We start from the raw sequence: 19831 nt of genomic DNA on the forward strand, positions 1-19831 counted from the left end.
TACCTGTTTGTTCTGTTTAGCTCTGACCGTGACCCTTTTCTGCCAATTTAATCACACTGATTTCTTTGAGCAGTTAAGTTAGTGTCCAGGCTCAATGTTTCTAATAAAGAGGCCTACAGTAGGCTGGCTCAAATAAATGGCCAGAAATGTATTAACTTATTTTTTCATGTTTTTGTATCTCAGCAGAAATTATACATTGGGCCTGTTCAGTAATAATATGTAAAACGGTGATAATATGTAAAACTAATAGCTTGATTTGTGTGACGTTTTACAAAAAAAAAAAGAAGAATAACTTTAATATTTATTCTGTCTAGTCTACATTGGTATTATATATAATGGCTGTAATTAACTACCATTTCCACTCTTTTAATTTGTTGGAATGAAAAGATTTAATCTTTGATGTCATCACCCTGCTATTCATCGTGCCTGTTATTCTGCTCACAGACATTGAATTTCAGATAAGGGCCCTGACAAATTTCACATATAGCCTTAATCTTATCATCTTTTGTTTGGCACTGCCTCCTGCCCCTCCTCTCCTCGCTTCCTTCTTCACGTTCTCTATCTCACATACTTTCGAAGATTAGGTGAGAAAGAGAACAGCCATTGTTTTGGCAAAGGTCTTTGAGAACGTTGTTCAGATGCTGATGTGGCTCACCTTCTAGTGAATAAATGCTTATTTCAAGCATTTAAAAAGCTAAAATGTTGTACATTGTGAATCCAATTTTATCTGCCTTTTCTCTCTGAAGGCAGGGATTAAAGCCGGGCTGTCAGTCGACACGCCAGATCTTAAGAAAACCTGTGGATGTCTGCGATACTCCGCTCAGCTCGGCTCAGACGGTATCTAGAATCTCCCGGCTTCTAATTTAGCATTAGGCTCAGTGTATAGTCAAGACCCTGAGCAAAAGCATAAGCAGTTTCAGTTAAATAGGTAACGCAGTGCTAGGGGCTTTACATGAGGCTACCTGTTAAAGATGGGCACAGGCCAATCATGGTTGTTAAAAAGAATTGGTTTAAGGCTTTGCTCTGGAAATAATTGCTAGAGACTTCTTCAAAGTTAGAGCAGAGAGAGGCATATTCCATAGAGTTCAGAAAGAGAGAGGAGCTTTTCATCTCTTGAGCACTGCCTTTTGTTTCAGGAATTGTGTTTCAAGATGATTTCTGAATGATTGAAGGGTTGTTCACATTCTGTTGGCTATGGTATGCCTATAATAGTGATATGGTGTTATGATAAATTGCCAAACCTTTCCCCAGGTTTTTATATTCCTTCTTACTTATGGAGTCCTCTGAATAACAGACCTTTGTAAAATTCAAAATGTTCACTATTATTTCATCCCTAAAAATGAAACTTCAGTCATTTTTTAATACCTCTTAGATTTCTTAGATTTCTTTGGGGGGGATTCCTGGGATAATTTCAAACTCTTGAACATCAACCAGGCTTTTAGAAAAAGGTAGAAGCTCCCTCTCATTACCGGACTCCCTGGTTTTTTAAAGTTCACCGAATTTAATTGCAGTTTTATAGGATAATACAGGATAAAAAGCCCTTTTAACCCATTAAGACCTGGAACGCATCTGTGTCACTTTTAGATTTCTTTAGGCTATTCAAAAATAGCAGATATACAAGCTCATAGCGCGGCACCGAGTGCCGCGCTACGAGCTTGTAGATCTTCTATTTTTGAAAAATCGTGAAAATTATGTTTTTTTTTTTTTTTTTTTTTTAAATCTTTAGGATTTATACTTTTTTTAGACGCGTTCTCAGGTCTTAATGGGTTAAAGGAGTGCCATTTCTCTCAGTCTCTCTCAGGGAAGCTCCTCTCTCTCCCAAAGTGCGGTCTTGCCGTCTCGGGCGTCGGCAGACTAATGGCAGCTTCTAGTGGGCTTATTTGGGTTTAATGTGGCATAATGAGGTTAGGTAATTGGGTTTAGGTCAAGTTGTAAAACAGGTTTGAGAGGAGACAGCGATGTGAAGATCATGTAAATGAGTGGGTGTAAAGATCGCTGAAGGCTTGCAGCGGTGGCTACTTCGAGACTTCTTAACCCATTAAGACCTGAGGCGATTCTTAAAAATGTTTTCAAAATCCCAAGTTTTTGGGAAAAAAAATAAAAAAAATGTTTTCACGATTTTTCAAAAATAGCAGATCTACAAGCTCATAGCGCGGCACTCGGTGCCGCGCTATGAGCTTGTATATCTGCTATTTTTGAATAGCCAAAGAAATCTAAAGTAACACAGATGCGTTCCAGGTATTAATGGGTTAAAGTGCGTATCGCACTGGACGGACTCATTGCACCTGTCCTCATTACTAAACTGTTTCGGTAACCTTTAGTCAATCAGGACCGTCAATTAAGAAAGACTCATGGAAGTGTAAAGTGGTCTTGGGAGAAATAGCAAAACATATTAGTGCCAACTTCACTTCATTTTTATCACTCATTCCCATCACATGCGTTTTCCCATCGCCCTGCTCCTTTTCCCTGTAAATATCAAATCACGTATCATCTATTATTTAAGAGTTGGGGAAGTTAATGAACATATTAAAAAAAGCGACAACCCCTCAGCAATTTGAACCCCAATCATTAAAATTTGTTAAAAGGCATGACTAATTAAAGAGGATATTTAAATGGGATTGAATTTTAATGCTTTTTTTGCTTCCTCCTTATTACCTTTGTGGCAGGGTTAAGATGAGAGGATGTTGAGATTAGATATTCTCACACTAATTAAGACCACCGATCCCCTGGGAAGAGAATAAAGCTTCGCTCGTTCTCTTCCACTCCGCACACCCCTACCCCTCTCTCCTCATTTGCGCCCCTCCCAACCTCCGGCATGGTCCTCTTTGCTCCCCTATCACCCCCCCCCCCCCCCTACAGAGTGCCGGACCATGAGGGACCCAGTGCAGAGACTCAGCTGGGATTAAGACGAAACCTGGCTTTCCTTCGCTCCTTCCCCTCCCTTTTCCTCTCACCTCCCATCCGTTGTTCCCCGAGGGGCCCTCCCTTCCCGATGACACACTGACCTTTGAGGTTGTCAGGCCATGAGAAGAAAAGAAGAGTTTCTCACATTATGATTAACCGCGTTCCTCTAATTAAACACGAGCCGGCAGAACTGGATCATACAGACGCCTTCCGAACTGGGGGTATTAACGGGGAGCAATTTGGCAAATTAATTTGATTGTGACTTGTCGTTTCTGTCAAAACTCCATATCAATGTGTGGAAGGTCATTAGGCAACTAGTTAATAATTATGTCGATCTATTTACAGTCATCCACGGTGAGAGTGAAATGGAAAACTGTTTTTTTCTGCTAGTGACCTAGCAAGTTGCAAGCTTATTCCAGTGAATTTCTTGGCAGGGGTTTTCTGCTCCCAAGTTGTTGTTGTTTTCCATTCATATACATTATTCTATACTTTGCACCTGATTTGGCAAGTACAGTTTGCATGACATGAGTATAAGGTAAAGTTGGCCAAGTATATTTGCACATACCTGGAATTTGTCCTCTGCATTTAACCCATCCTAACTGTTAAGGCGGTTACACACCGGCGAATATGCGAATATACGCAAAATTCAGACTCGTTCCGAATAATTAAAAGACGCTTTTTTCGCTCCGCGAAACTGGTGTGGAAGCTTGCATTGACTTTATAAGGAAATGTATTATTCGCATTAAAAAAATCGCCCCGGTGTGTAAGGACCTTTAGGTGTCGTCACAATGCTGCGATCAAACCTTGAACCTTTCGATTCCCAGGCGATCGCACTACCTCCACCGCCGCCCCTCAGAACTAGTTTGTGTCTATCTACAGGAGGAGTAGTCTCGCATAGCCAGACTTTCAGAGATCTCCTGTCTGGTGACAGACGTTTTTTGTGGGCTAGAGGGAGTGGTAACGATTCAGAGATAATAAAAGATACTAACCTGCATTGCAGAACCAATGCGAAGGACGGAGGGCGGTCCTTCCTAATCTGGGCGGAGGCATTCAGTCAGTGTGTGCTTGTAAACTTGAATTTGGCATTACAAGGATGGCTCATCATTAACCAAAAGAAACTCCTTCAAAATGTGTTGATGTTTATTGCGTTTGTAGCTCAACAGCTTTTAAAAATGACCGCTGTGTATAGCGTTCATCAGTGTAGATATTTTGCGCAGTCTGCTAAGGTTTCTTACTGTACACGACAGATGTTATAAAGATCAGTGACTCGGCTCAAATGATCTGCACATTTAATGATGTTTCACTCACAATACTCTGTACTGCTGTACAAGCAAACAACAAAATTACGTCACCGGCCCATGATAATATCGAGACATTTTTAATTGTGATATTGCAATAACAATATCGTTACATCATTAGTGCCATCTTATAATGAGCATTAGTGAGGACCAATTATATGAAGATAAAGGTTGAAAATGGTGCTCTTAGTGCTCCTCTAAGCTTTTCTGTTTCATTTTCCTTCATGGCCTTGTTCAGGGGCATGTGTTTTGGGCCGAACATTCTGTAAAAAATATCTACAAGCTCACATTGTGTCGCGTTGTGAGTTTGTAGATCGGCTGTTTTTGGCAACGATACTTATAGCGAAAGCAAGAGGGGGCCTAGTACAGAGCCCTGGGGGATTCCGGTCAACTAAGCATATAGGGTTAAGTAGTTAAAGGGCTGGGGGTGGTTTATTTGTAGGAGTGTTCTTTACTCCTTGGTTTCTCGGTCTGCGTCTGGGTGAACGAGAGTCAATGCGCATGTATTTTAGGATTATGGAACCAGTGGGTACGCACAGAACACTGGCTTCCACCCTTGTCCTCCCCTCTCTCTTTTCTCTCCCATGCCTTTGAGACACTCCCATGCACCATTTTAGGGGAAGGGGAGGGGAAAGGCAAATAAACAAGATCTCTTTCCAGAGTTTACGTTCTCAAAGAGAACTAGACGATGGGAGTGGGGAGGGGGGTCATGGTTTGCGTCGGCCAGCAACTGAAAACTGTTGCCAGTGCCCTACGAGATCTGTGTACACTACTTGCCAAAGTCAAACAAATAGATCCAGGGTGCAAGTTTACGGGCGTGTTTGCGCGACTGCCCGTAAAACCTCCCTGCCTGTCATCTTCAATCACTGTTCTCTGTTCCTGATCAGACCTTGTATTCTGTCTCTCTCTTTCTGTCTGTCTGTGTATGCGTGTCTCAATCTGTTTCTGTGTCTGTGTTTCTGTCTTTTTGTGTCTGTAAGTGTTTTTGTTTGTTTTCTGTGCGTGTGCGTGTGTGCGCGCGTGTGTGTGTGTGTGTGTGTGTGTGTGTGTGTGTGTGTGTGCACGCGCATTTTTGTCTGTGTGTCTTTGCATGTCTCTCTGGCGTGGTGTACCAGGCCTGGATCCAGAGAAGCACTTAGGGAAACCTCTGGCTGACATGGAGCACTATCTGAAACAGGTCAGAGCGATATTTTGGTGCAGGAGCTGCTACGCAGTAAAGTCCTCAATTTTACTTTAACTCTTAAGAGTGATAAGATGTATTCCAATGGATCAATTTTTGCACTGTCAGAGTTAAATTAACACCGGCGATGTATAGACACTGTCATCGGTGTAACCGCAAGGGTCCACATATAGTACTACAGTGGTGGGATGCATAAATACGCAAGAGCAAGACGAACACAGGCTGCAATACAAGGCACAACCCTCTTCTTCTGCCATGGCAAGAGTCCATTCTGAGAAGAGTTCTACTCGTATTTGTGTGTATTCCTGTTTACTCTGAAGACCTCAGATGCTAATAAATTTCTCTGGCAAACTTCAAGAAGTATTTTTCATTTAGGTTATTATTCTGTTCTGTGTGTTAGTTTTACCATTTAACAAACCTGGCAACGATCAGTTCAAGTTCAAGTCCTTTCTATAATACACGAGGTAGCGATGGATCTCCTTACTCAAATTATCCTCAAACAGACCATACATTTTTCTTTCCTAGTACATGTGCAGTCAGCGTACTCGTCCATGCACAAAACGCAGTCAAAAATCTGGGAGGCACGCAGACATGAGCTGATGATGAAATTCATGTTAGGCGGACCCTCGTGGCTACACAGACGAGGAAAGTGTAATTTGGCCATTATAAACACTCACCAACTTAATATTTTTGAGCTTTGAAATTTGAAAATATTTATTTGATGTGATAATGACGTGATTATTGGAATGAAATATTCTAGTTGCAGTTTATGAGGGTGTCATGTGTTATTTCACCCCCAGCTGTCTGACAAGTATGGAGTTCATGTGTGTGGAGAAGGGGGTGAATATGAAACGTTCACCCTCGACTGTCCTCTCTTCAAGAAGAAAATCGTCATGTGAGTACAGTAGTATAAACAAGGGCTGTACAATGTTTCATATGTTTTTTTATATTCTGGTGTTATTTTGCACAATAGAATGAATGTTTAATTAACCCATTAAGACCTTAGGCCGATTCTAAAAATGTCTTCTAAACAGTTTTCTATGTCAGTGGTTCTCAAACTTTTTCATGTCAAGGACCCCCAAAATGATATGTATTTGGCCACAGACCCCCATCTCAAAATATTTTGTTCCAGCGACCCCCAGAAGCAAAGATTTGAGTTTTAAAAATGTTTGCTTTACAAAATATATATATTCAATGATTTGCGCCAATTTTCACGATTTTTCTAAAATAGCAGATCTACATGCTCATAGTGCGGCACGAAGTGACGCGCTATGAGCTTTTATATCTGCTATTTTCGAATAGCCAAAGTATAAAATAATGGTAAAAAAAAAAGTTAAAATCTAAAATGGTCCTGTGCAATGAATGCTGGGCTGCTCACGGTGGCCAATGACAACAGTTTTGTTTCTGCAGTCCAAGAGCAGCCTGCTGGTGGGATAGATGCAGAGTAATGCAAAGAAGAACAATAAAATACATACGCTAAATAAAATAATAATTGTGTTTGGCCAGACATCCATTTGAAAAGTTTTTCCAAGCATCTTTTGTGGATAATTATCATTTCAAGTGCTACAAAAACGAGCTACAACTGCATACAAATATTGGGATGTTGTTGAAATTGGACATAATTGCAATATAATTGCAGTTTATATTATGCAGTTTATATTATGCAGTCCTAGCATTAACCAACGAGTATTTCCACCGTTTCCGTTTTATCAGCATGTTCGAAACAAATCTTTTTAACTTTTTGTTTTTCTGTGTGCAGCGATGCAATGGAGACAGTGATCCACTCAGCAGATGCCTTTGCTCCAGTTGGCTACCTCCGTTTCACCAAGATGCACACCGAGGACAAACACCGTGTGAGTTGGACTTCGAAAAGAATCCAACAGTGTAACTCGTTCTTCCATAAAATAGAGTCAAAGCTGTGCAATGTTGAATCAATACTTTTACCATGAAAGTTGGAGAGTCGCTCTCAGGCTGATTATACAAAGAGAAAAAAGAAAAAGAAAAAAAAAACGCACAGAGGGCAAAACACATAACATGAGCAAAACCATTGCCCTTAGGAGGCTGATAACTTTGTCGACGAAAAAAGATTTTTTTTTTGCTGTGTGTGTGTGTATTGGGGGGTGGGTGGGGGGTAGATCAGCCTCCCCTCTGATCAGCCTCCAGAGGGACTTGCTCTCTTTCTCTCTCTCTCACATACTCTTGCTCGTGGTCTCTCCCGCAAATCCCTAGCTCGTTCTCCTCTAGCCCCACATGGCCTACTTTGACGTCCACAATATTCGCTGCTGCCTGAAACTAGGCCCAGCTTAATAAACATGTCCGCTCACATTAAGGCGCTTTGCATTCAGGTAGCCCGGCTAAGCAGACGCAGGCAGGGGCTGGGGCGAAGTACTATGCATGTGGGTTCATTCTGTGTATTAGGGGGGCTGAATGCAGGCGGGTCCATGGATAGGAACAGTGACACTCTTGCCTCCATTTTTCTTGTCATTTTCCTTGACAAACGAGCAGTTTTAGGAACCTAAATTGAGTGCGAGGCGTCTGTGCTGTGAAAGAGATAGGCCTCATTTATGTAGATTTTAATTGTTCTTGTTTAAGGAGTCTGGTTTAACCCATTCAATCCGGGAACACATCTGTGTCATTTTAGATGTCTTTGGCTATTCAAAAATAGCAGATATACAATCTCACAGCGCGGCACTCGAGCTTGTAGATCTGCTATTTTTTTATCGTGAAAATGTGTGCAAATCTTTGAATATATATATTTTTAAAGCAAACATTTGTAACTCAAATCTTTGCTTCTGGGGCGGGGGAGGGAGGGGGTCCCTGGAACAAAATATTTTGAGATGGGGGGGGGGCCCGCGGCCAAATACATATAATGTTGGGGGTTTGACATGAAAAAGTTTGAGCACCACTGATATAGCAACATACGTTTTTCAGGAACCAGTTAGGATTTAGAAGACATTTTGTAGATGCGTTCCCGGATTGAATGGGTTAATAAAATACCCACTAGTTGAGGAGGTGTCGTTCACAACGTTAGATGCTGTGCTACTCGCAGATGTGGCTACAGGGGGCCCATGGTATGTGTACTGTGGGAGTCACACCAATGGGGGGCACTAGCCTCTGGCTGGGCGCATCTGCAGGGTACGGCATGTGTGTGTATTGTGCACGCGTGTTCATGGGCACATGTGTTTCTGTGCCGCATCACGTAGCCTTCTGTGTGTGTGTGTGTGTGTTTACTTTTGTTTAGGTGCGTGTGAATGCATGTGCCTATGTCTGCAGGAGAGTGTGTCCCTATGTGTTGCCTGGTCTTGAGTATCTGTGCACGGCCCTGTTGGAGAGCTTTTGGATGGGGGTTGGTTGGTGTTGTCAGACAGAAAACATACCACTGCAACCTCAGTGACAACCCCCCCCTCCCATCTCCCCTCCAGCAATCACTCCTTGTAGCTATATATTTTCTACCCCACCACAGCCCCCTCTCGCACACACCCCCAGGTTGCATAGGAGATCTGGCTGGGGCTTGGATGAGGGTGGGAGGGTGGTTGTGGAGAGCGGGGAGGTGGGCGGGGGGGGGGGGGGGGACCAGGGGAGGACCTGCCCTGGTGCAGCAGTCTGAAGCTCTTCTCGTCAGGGTGACAGATCCGCAGTGACACCGGCACTAGAGGAAACGGCACCGGGCTCAGGGGGTGGGGACGGACCGCCATCATTTGCCCTCCGTTAACGCTAGTCAAGCTATTTTCTTTTGTGCGTGTGTATGTGTGTTGGCCAGGAGAGAGGGGGCTGAAGTATAATTAATTTGATTATCATATGGCCTAATGCAGTTGACAGCAGAAGAGGAGGGGGGGGGGTGGATGGGTGTCAGGATGGGGAGAGGGTGAGGTGGGGGGCGGGGATGGTGGGGGGGAGGGGGGTTTCAGTGTTGAAGAAATATGAAATATGTATTTTAATGTGCGACGCCTCAGCAGGATTTGGCAGGTAATATGTACGCCTTAGAGAATGCTAATGATTTGTTATTTAAAGAAAATGCAGAGTGTCGAAGGCAAAGTATAAATAAGGAGATGAATAAAATGGCACTCTGGCGAAAACCCCCCAAAACACGTCTCCGACAGCCAGTCAGGATGTCATGACTGACAGTTGGTATGATTGGATCTACAGTATCAGAAAAACACCAGCGTCACTCCTGCCTAACCCCCCCATTCATGAATATGTTAGTGTGCGTGTTTCATATTCATTCACCTTGAAGTTATATGTTGTCTGGGCCGTCGTCGTGGAAGACTGACACACACACAACCTATTGAAAAAGGCCAGGCTATTATGCCGTGTTTTGTCTTGCCTTTGCAAGAGGGGTGTGTATTATTTGGTGTGCGTTTGGCCCTGATGTATATTCCCCCGTGGTGTTTTATTGCAGGATGCGGTGGCGAGAGCTTTGCCCCATGATAGTTGTCCTTGCCAGAATGCCATTGACAAGATGACGGAGGACCTGGAATATGCTGATCACGGCGAAGACGACCGGCGAGAATTTACATCAAATTGCGACCTTAGTTGTCAGCGGGGCCGTGGTGAGATGAGCGCCTTGTGAAACATGTGATCAAGCGTGTGTGTTTGTGTGTGCACACATGTGCGTGTGTCTCTTTGTTTGTGTGTGTGCGTGTGTGTGTTTTGTGGGTGTGTCAAATAATATCTCATGCAATGTGTGTTCCCTGTATTGGTGTCATGCGGTCAGTGTCACAAGATGCGATTTTGAGTGATTGTTTGACACCAGCTGCCATTCCAACATGTATTTATGACAGTCTTTTCCCCTTCGATAGTTATTCATGAGTTATCTCTCATACAACCCTCAACAACTTCATGCTATAGTAGTACACATTTTAGTTTTTACACGCCCTAGAGTCTGGATATCTCCCCAAATCAAACCCCTGTAACATCTCCTGTCTCTTTCAGAGGTCCCACCTTCCTGCTCGCCCAGAAGCTCTAGGGGCTATCAGTGGATCTCGGGCATCAATGGACTCCAGTGCACAGACCCTGGGATAGAGGGCCAAACTATAACAGCTTTCACACTGCTGCAAGGTGAGAGAGAGAGAAGGAGAAGGGCATACAGAATAAACAGTTGCATCTGTTCTCCCAAAAACTCCCATAACATCTCTTAGCTCAAAGGAACATGCAGAAATACGGACAGAAAGTTGACCGTATTCCCATGGGCTCTACCCAATAAAAAAATGCTGATCTACAAGCTCGCAATGCGTCTTGTTGCGACACATTATGAGCTTGTAGAGCTTCTATTTTTGGAGAATGTTCCCCCCAGAATAGGGATGCTAAGGGTTCATGTGTTTAATTTGTCTGGAGATGATTTCTTTATACTCGATAAAAAACGATTCTGGAGGGGGTTTAAGTAGCTCCACTGCTCACTCTGGTCCCCCCTCCCTCCTTGCCCATAAAAAAATACCCTATCTTCTCAATGTGTTGGCTAAATATTTGACGTCAAACAAAACTTTATTCAGCATTGCTTAGGTCTTGAAGCAGGCGAACCCCTGCCAGTCAGTGACTCAAAGACACTACAAATCAACCCAAAGTCAAGCCCCTTGACTTTGACGCACACACTCACGCACGCACACACGCACACACGCACAAAGAGCGTTGCCCTAAAGGACTTTTAAAGCACACGCTTTAATAGATTATCTAACCCCCATCCACCCCCTCTCCCTCCCTTCCTCTGTTTTGATGGAGAAAAAAGCGAAAGATGAAAAGCATATTTAATGTTTATCGTGGTGCTCGGCTGAACAGCCTTCACAGGGCAGAGACAATATTAAACAAGTTAATATTTAATGTACACCCTCTTTGTATGAGGGCGAAGGAGTCTGAGATGCTACATCAGCAGAGGAAAAACAAACTTGGATCTCTTTCACATGATTGTTGCTTTGAGCCCTCGTCTGCCATTTTTATCCAAAGAGGGCAATGTGTACACAGACTCCATTGGACTATGTTTTACTGAAGTGGCAAAGTGCCATTACAACTTAACAATAATATCACAGCAGTGTAAACATACGTATTTCAATATGTGTTTGGTGTGGGAGGTAAAACACATCAATGAAAAAAAGATTTTGCTCGGTTATATGAGGCTTGTATTAGGTGGAGTGCTTGTATTAGGTTTAGCAAGGTGAGAAAATGTACATACAAATTAGGTACTTATGGTTAGATCCTCTTTTCTTTTCAACCTGCACCATATTTTCCTAGTTGTTTCCCTCAAACCAATAGATGATAACGAGGATGAAATATGTGTTTCTTTCAGTTTTGAGTTTCACATAACTGAGAGCTTTCAAATCTGATGGGGCCAAACCAGACAAAACGTATAAAGATTTAATACGCACCCTTCCAACACAATAACACTGTCATGCTTCCACTAACACTGCACAGTAAAATCCTTTGTTAATTTATATATATATATATTATATATATTATATATATTATATTAATTGAGAGTGTACAAATGTGAGCAAATGGACCCTTATGGGTGTATTTGGTTACATTTGTATACTCTTAAAGTTAAATGAACACTATAGGTATGGGTAGTTGAGGTCAAGTACGGTCTATCTAGGTAATTATTATTTGGAGTATTTAGAGTATAGACTTCTCATATTATGTGTTGCCTTTCCAGCTGAGTTGGACAGCAGAGGCTGGCAGATGAAGAACATCGTCCTGGTTCACCTTTATGTAAGCAGCATGGAGGACTTTTGTTCCCTCAACAACATTTACAAGAAACACTTTGGCATCAACCCTCCAGCCAGGTAAAGGAACACTTTTTTCTTTTTTTTTTAAATTCCTTGTGGAATAGGGTTTAAAAGACGGATTCATTTTTCTCTGCATTCCCTGCTTAACATTCTCAACAGTGCATCTCTCCACCTATCCATCCCCCCATCCATCCATACATACATTTATTGTTCTGTGGTTTTCCCCCAGGGTGTGTGTCCAGGCTTCTCTGCCTGCTGGTCAGCTACTGCAGTTGGACTGTCTTCTCCATGACTGGGCCCAGCCCCCGGAGGATGGCTCCTTCCACCAGAGAGAGGCCCTACATGTCCAGAGCATGTCCCACTGGGCCCCAGCCAACATAGGGCCCTACAGCCAAGCCCTCAGGGTAAGGCCTAAAGCTTCAGGGGATACCTGGCAGGAAATGGAAGGGGTGAATTCTGGTGTTGGTCGGTAGTAAATTGGACATTTTGCGGTGGGCTCCCTCAAATAATCTGTGTTGATGCAAAAAAAATCCACTTTTGGATCCATTTGTCATATTATTTGGTTATACATATTATGTTACATTTTCACTGTCGTGGGTCTGGGCTTAGTCATTTAACAAAATGTTCACCAGCTTGGCAGCAAATGAGGCGACCAGGACAGATGTGTGCCTTTTCTGTCCACATTTGACACCCCCTTTCACATCATGAAATGCAACCGGCAACAGAGCATCTCCCACAAAACCTCTTATCCTTTTTTTTTGTTTTGGAGAGACCCATGCCAGAACAAAGAGCATTATTTTCCACGTCTGTTTTTTGTCATTGTTAACAAAGCAGAGAAGGGCCGCAATAATGTGACGCTGCTTTGTGGGTACCGCGGATGGCCAAATGTGAACGTAATGGTTTTTCAGAGATGTGCGAAAAGACAGGATTTTCCCATAATACATTTAAGATGTTATATTTAAGATGGACATGCCTCTCGCTGAGTATATGTTCGCTGACATCATATAGCTTTTGAAGTCCCTCTGATTCAATTGTTTTCCTTTTCCCCCCCTTTTTTCTTTTCTTTTTTGTATTATATATATTTTTTTTTTCTCCCCAATTTAGTCATTATGCCCATTTCCCCATGTCAATAGTCCTGGTCACTGCCAACTACCACTCTTACAGTAGGTCTGTTGGACAGGGGAGGGTGTAGACAACATACGCATGGAGTCTTCAGCTACTTCTTTGCACCTGGCAGTGAGGAGTTTCCCCGGGAGAGCGAAACACGCCTGGAGGAACATGTTATCCTTCCCAATTGAACAGGTACAGGTACTTCAACCAAGCTGTAGGAGTCTGTAGTGCAGCAACAGGGCACGTTCTCCCCTCCCGGCTTCCCACTCGCAAACACAGCCAATTGTAGTCGTTGTAGCACCGGGCCAAGCCGGAAACACATTGGAGGAATCAAACCCTAGCCTCCACGGTGGTGGGCATCTACTTTACCCCTGCGCCACCCGGTCGCCCCCTTTTGCCTATTTTTAATGATGTACGGTACATGCATCTGTGCCCGTGTTTGTTTGTGCATGCGTGTGTGTGTGTGTGTGTGTTACCGCAGGTGTGTAAAGATTTATGGTCTGAGCGATAGTTTGTAACTTACATTAGTACTGTAGTGTATACATGCCAACGTCTACCTCCCTCGTAGTGGGCACCGTGTATCCGTGTTTCCATGTGTTTGTAAAGTATGAACATTTCAAAACTCCTTTCATATTGTTTCAAACCTAGAAGGAATGTGGCATTCAAAGGGAGAGCAGAGGAAGTGTGGGCCGTGGTTGCACGGTTGGCTTGGCGTGCTGTTTACGCAGTGTGTATTATATGGGATTACACTTGTCAAGGTACTGTCAACAAGGCCAGTGTCCATCTCCTCCACACTGTCCTTGATCCCCCAGCCAAATCCCTCTATGAGTGAGAACATGTGTGGATCAACCATTCATTTAGAGCTTGAAGGCATTTCTCACCAATGTGTCATCGAGGATTGGAGGATCCTGGGCAGTTGTGATTCCTGCAAACGTGCATGTAGATTAGGCATGCCTTTGACATAGCTGAAATGTATGACTTCCTCAATGGAGTGTCACTGAGTTGAAGGAGGTGGAGTTGAAATTGAATTGAACTGTAGGCATTGAACATATTCACATGACCCTGATGCGGTCCCCCCCGCATATATGATGTCAGAGAGCAAAACGGCCACCGTGTGAATATGGTCAATGGACTCTGGGAAAGCTATCTCATCGCCATCGTTCCTTATGGTCATTCATATTCAAACACTTTGTAAAAGAGTTTATTTTGCTCAGAGCCGCGTGTCGCCTCCCAGTGAGTCTCCTGCTCCATGCTCCAATGACTTGATTAGATCAAAAATGTATTAACAAGTCAGTAGAGACAGAGATTTTTACATATTGATACAATTAGCCCCTCACTGCGAGCATGCAGATGAGCATGTTCCCCCGCACGCACGACTCCCATCTTAATGACAATCCCTTCCTTGGCGACTATTGCCGTGTGACGCCACGGAGGCAGGTTTCTGGCAGCAGCATAAAGAGGAGCCTCAGTCTGGGACCAAATAACCTGCAGCCTTTCACCCGCCTCCTTCCTCCCCCTGGAAATAATTACTAATTAAAAGTAGGATCCCACTAAACCGAGGGATTAGTGGGGGTTGAACATCTCAAATGATGAATTTGCAATCTTAATTATTTCCTGGAGAACGGCGTTGGTCTTGCGCAGCAGAGGTATTTTTGCAAAGGGCCTTTTAAAGGGGATGGTGAAATATGACTTAATGGCTGAAATGAATAGGAAAAAGCATGGCCTGCATGGAGTGATTAAGGATAATTGTTTATTATCTTGCTTATCGTTACTTATCACACAGATACCTAGTCCCTCGGTAGTTTTTGGCTGTAGGCCAAGATAAACCATATTCATGTTCATCTGTGCTGGATGTTAATTAAGCCTGTGTGGACTGATGTCCAGCTCGGCTATGTGCACAGTGCTTTCTCTCTTGTGACAAGCGTCCAGCGGTTTGAGAAGCAGCACATGGCTGCTGACAGGACTCTGCACCTGTGGGCACCGCAGGATTCGAGGAGTAGTCCGTGGAGCCTGTACAGACGGCATATGGGATTGGCATGTGATGGACGTTGGACCTTCAAGTCCCATCCATCCGTTCATCTGTCTGTGAGCACCTTGTTGCATCTCATTTATTTGCCTCAACTCCCCTGAAATGGCAGACTTATTATTGACTGACCACATGGCCTGGCGAGCTGACAGATTCAGATTTGAATTGATTTAAAGAATTAGTTAACCTTTATGACGTCACAGTGTTGGTGTGTGGGGGGTGGGGGGGGCTCGGTGTGTGGTATGTAAATGTAGGTATGGTATTAGTTTAGCATGGGCTATGCAGAAAGAAAAGATGGTGATTTAATTTTCTGGTTTGTTTGAACGAATATCATATTATGTACAATGCTTGATTTGTTCTGATAGACCATTTTTATTGTGGTAAGGAATCTGCAGCAAGAGTGTCATGTTTGCTGTTTTCCAGTGATCTAAAGCAAAAGTTGCCATCTTGCATTTTGTCTCAATTTGCATAATTTAATTAGGCTATCAGAAATGCCACCGTTTTGCCACATCCTTTTACTTGATGAGAATCACATACTCTGACATCTAGCAAAACAAATTCTATCAAGTTATGGCATGATCTAAAAAATATATATATACCACTACATTTTGTCTTTGTTGAATAGTTTTTAAAACCACTCTGGTGCATTAACATAATAGCAGGAAAGAAGAGTATAGGCCTTTTTTGTATCCAGTGACAGTCCACGTTTTCACACATGAATCCATTTGTACTCATAACAGACAATTAAGCATGTGAGCTGCCAGATGAAGGAAATTGACCCATCATTTACCAAAGTCATAGTTAACAGCAGGAATCCCAAATTGCTGGATATTTTTTCCTCAACACCTTCTTGATTTTAATGCTGCCTGTTCCATTACAGTCCCTTTGGAGCTGCTTTCACAGAGCCAAACACAATAGCCAAACCTGTGTCTGAATAGAAACACTATCAGTTGGATGGTTGTTAAACATCTCCTCTTTCCTGTTAAGGTAAGTGGCTCACCCCTGGGATATTTGCCGGGAAATTATACTCACTGATCAGATTCTGAGGGGTGCGTTTGGGGAGCTGGCGGAGCAAGCCTCAGGTTGCCGTCGAATGCTAACCCCTTGTCTCACTACCCTAATTGTGAGTGACAGTCAATATTGCAGAACCCCCGTCTTGCTCGGGCCCGCGGTAGGATTTGCATTGGATTTTGAAAATTGTCAAAGTGGACTGGGAAGCATCAGTAGGAAAAGTGGATCCGGTGACGCCTATTAGCATCAAAGGGAGGAGTGGACGGCTGTGAGCAGAAGAATTTGAATAATCTTCTTTAACAGGGAGGATAAACGCCTTGAAACAATGAGCCAAGCTTTGTCTGACCTCTTTGATGGGTTCATGGTTATAAAGTAGCTGAATGTAAGGCCAGAGAAAGGACACAGGATTGTCTTAAAGATAATATGAAGAGAAGTTTTCTCAGCTATAGTCGTATCAACATATTGATGTTTGTTTAGTTTTTTGCAAAATATATCCTTATACGCATATACTTTTCTTTATTGATTACAGTTATTTTTCAAAATACTGCTAATGTGAGCCGTCGCAGAAAACAATTAACATACCATGTAATTTTTTAAGAGAAGAAGGGAAGCCAGTAGAGCACTCAATGTTGAATAGTGAGGATGGTGACAGCTAAATATGAGTCACTGTACTGAATGAGAAAGCAAAATTTTCTGTGATGAATAGCAGAAATTAAGCTAAGTGCTTTTGTTTTATGGTTTGTTATTCTCCCCCAGAATGTTTCACAGCCATAAAAGAGCTTACATGCACATTTCAGCTACCCCCCATACCCCACTACCAACCCTCGCTCCACCTCCCAAAACTTACTCAGACTCAATTCACAACCCGAGGAGATCACATCTACCTCAATTAACACAGAAGGGTAATTAGCTAAAAAGCATGGGATGCGTGTGTGTATTATGTGCAAGCGCACATGTGTGTCTGTGTGCGTTTGCCTGTCTGTGTGTACTGTAGGGGAGGTATTCACACCACACACACAGATTAATTAGGACGCTTAGCTTCATTTCTAATACAACAAAATTAATCCCGTAAAAAATGAGGGATCTCAGAGGAGGTGCCTGTCAGCCTCTGACGCCTCTCCCCCAGTTCGCCATAATCTATTAAAACCTCGCTTTTATCTCACCTCAGCCCTGTCACACTTTATGGATTTTTTCATAAACACAGCCCATACTTCATAAATGTCTCAATTTTCTAGTCTATTAACATTACTTCAAAAGCGCTTGATAAAAGAGGAGGGCATGCGTGAAATAATGCGCCAATAATACGAAACGCTGGAGGCTAGAACAGTAAGGGGCGTCTCTCCACCATGTGCGCGCTAGACAATGCATGCGATGTTATCAGCTCTAATAAAAGAACAAATGATCACTTCCAACCAGGCGGGGGGGTAGGGTGGTGTGGGGGTGGATGGGGGGGGTACAGCTGCTGAGTAATTGACTCAATGAAAAATGAGATCTTGAAGCCTGAGCGGCTCTGCTCTCCGGTCGAGAGATTGAAGGCTATACTCCAAACTACTGTGCTGCTGTTCTTATCCGTAGTTACTGTTGGGACAATCCGGTGAGATTGCTAACACGGATTCAGTATTTTAACGCTCTGCTCGCTTTGCGCAAGGTACATGGACAACAGGAGTTTTGTTTCCTCAGCTGAATAGCTGAGTCATATAGCAGATGAGAAAGAACATTTTGAGAGCGTTTACGGCGGTGGGGGGGATCAGAGAGCGTTTGACTGACAAGTCGGGTTTCACGTTTGAACCTCTCCCCAGTGAGGCCGATTTGGGCTCTGCCTCTGTACATCACCTGTGTGTGTGTGTGTGTGTGTGTGTGTGTGTGTGTGTGTGTGTGTCTGTGTGTGAGTGTGTGTGTGTGTGTGTGTGTGTGTGTGTGTGTGTGTGTGTGTGTGTCAGCCAGCTTTACTCATCCTTCCCAAACACCCAGGTCAACTGTCTTCTCTTGAACTGGACAGACACACTAGTCACTGATCAAACCCTGTAAGACCATACCTGAGTGTAGTGTCGGGGGTTTATGCCCCGAGGCTAAGTCGATATAGACACACACACACACACACACACACACACACACACACACACACACACACACACACACACACACACACACACAGATGCACCTGTGCACCGTGTGACTGGATCTTGTTTGTATGACAGGATATCCAGACCCAGTCATTAAATCTCAGTAACAGATGACTCCCTGTTTGTCTCAGATATGATTGACAGGACAAGTACAACACATTCAAATCAGATTCAGTGACACACACACACACACACACACACACACACACACACACACACACACACACACACACACACACACACACGTAAATGTTCCAAGTCAAACATAGGGAGCACAAACGCATTATGCTCATATCGATGTAACAACTACACATAGTTAGCGGACACAAATCTCGGCTGATAGGGTGACATGCATGTGTGTCCTCTTCTCGCACACCCATTCAAGCACACTTGCATGCAGGCATGCATGCGTGCACACCAACACACAGTGGCAATTTGGCAATATCACCCTCCCTTCCGCCTCCAAACAGCTCCAGCATGTTCTTAGACGTATATCTGCGATGACACATGGTCGCAGCCGTGGCCTGGGACAGCGGAGGAGCGCAGGGTGGGGGATGGGAAGCTGTATCTGTGCGTTTGTGCTTGTCGATGTGAGAGACTGAGTGCAGACATGCAGGCCACCTCGGATGTGATGCTGGGGTTCAGTTATATGGGAGGTGGTAGACAGCAGCAGGGGTGCATTGGGGGTAATTATTTGCTCACCCGTCCCCGTCTCCTACACCCCTCCCCCGTCCCCTCTTATACACAGTCAAATCCTTAGTGTTAGTTTAACTCTAAAGAGTACATAGGGAACCAAATGGACCCATACGGGAAGATTCTACTGTGTATCCTCACACACCACGCGGGCGCACGCTGGAACAGGCCCGTACCGGGCGAGGACGCAGGAAGGACTGGATCTGTCAGAGTGCATTGGCTCTCCGTCGGGCGCCACGCGCGTGTCGTCTCCGTGGCTCTGCCCTAGCCCCTGCCACAACCAACCAACCCCCCCCCCCCCCGTCCGCCCCCCTCCATTAACGGGCCCCCGTCCGCCCGACAACTGATCCTAATTGCCTCTGAACAGCTCTTCGTGTATTATGGGTGCCTGACCACCTCGGCCCGTGTCAACAAGCGGAGGGAAGGAGGGACAAAACCCACACAAATACAGGTGGCGTACGCTGTAAAATTCATAGTGTTAACGCTGAGAGGGTAGAAATGTACCCATAAGTGTAAATGTTGTGTAGCCAGCCATATAGCACAGAAGGCACACTCACAAACACGTTCATGTGCAGGCACGCGCACACACGCATGCACTCGCACACACACACAGTACAATTTTCAGTGTTGATTTATCCATTTGTAACTTTGAATGAGTACAAATGTGACCAAACTGGTTCATTTGGTTACATTCGTATACTCTCAGAGTTAGATTTTACCGTTCACACACAAAGAGGTAGACATGTGCCAGCGCAGTGATCCTTATCCAC

At 43.9% G+C, this 19831-nt stretch overlaps 1 protein-coding gene across 2 annotated transcripts in view; it reads left to right on the forward strand.

The window, feature by feature from the left end:
* dph6 (diphthamine biosynthesis 6) overlaps positions 1-19831 on the forward strand; it is a 69947-nt gene that overhangs the window by 25377 nt on the left and 24739 nt on the right. For both annotated transcript variants that reach the window (XR_013932114.1, XM_080413901.1), the window contains exons 6-12: positions 5318-5379; positions 6183-6277; positions 7142-7235; positions 9782-9932; positions 10315-10440; positions 12026-12155; positions 12328-12502. Coding sequence is in view for 1 of the 2 variants with exons in the window: in XM_080413901.1 (XP_080270027.1) it covers positions 5318-5379; positions 6183-6277; positions 7142-7235; positions 9782-9932; positions 10315-10440; positions 12026-12155; positions 12328-12502 (833 nt within the window). In the remaining variant the exon portion in view is untranslated. The remainder of the gene's footprint in view (positions 1-5317; positions 5380-6182; positions 6278-7141; positions 7236-9781; positions 9933-10314; positions 10441-12025; positions 12156-12327; positions 12503-19831) is intronic.

The sequence above is a fragment of the Gymnoscopelus braueri genome (assembly GCF_963280865.1).
Source record: "Gymnoscopelus braueri genome assembly, chromosome: 19".
NCBI classification, from domain to species: domain Eukaryota; kingdom Metazoa; phylum Chordata; class Actinopteri; order Myctophiformes; family Myctophidae; genus Gymnoscopelus; species Gymnoscopelus braueri.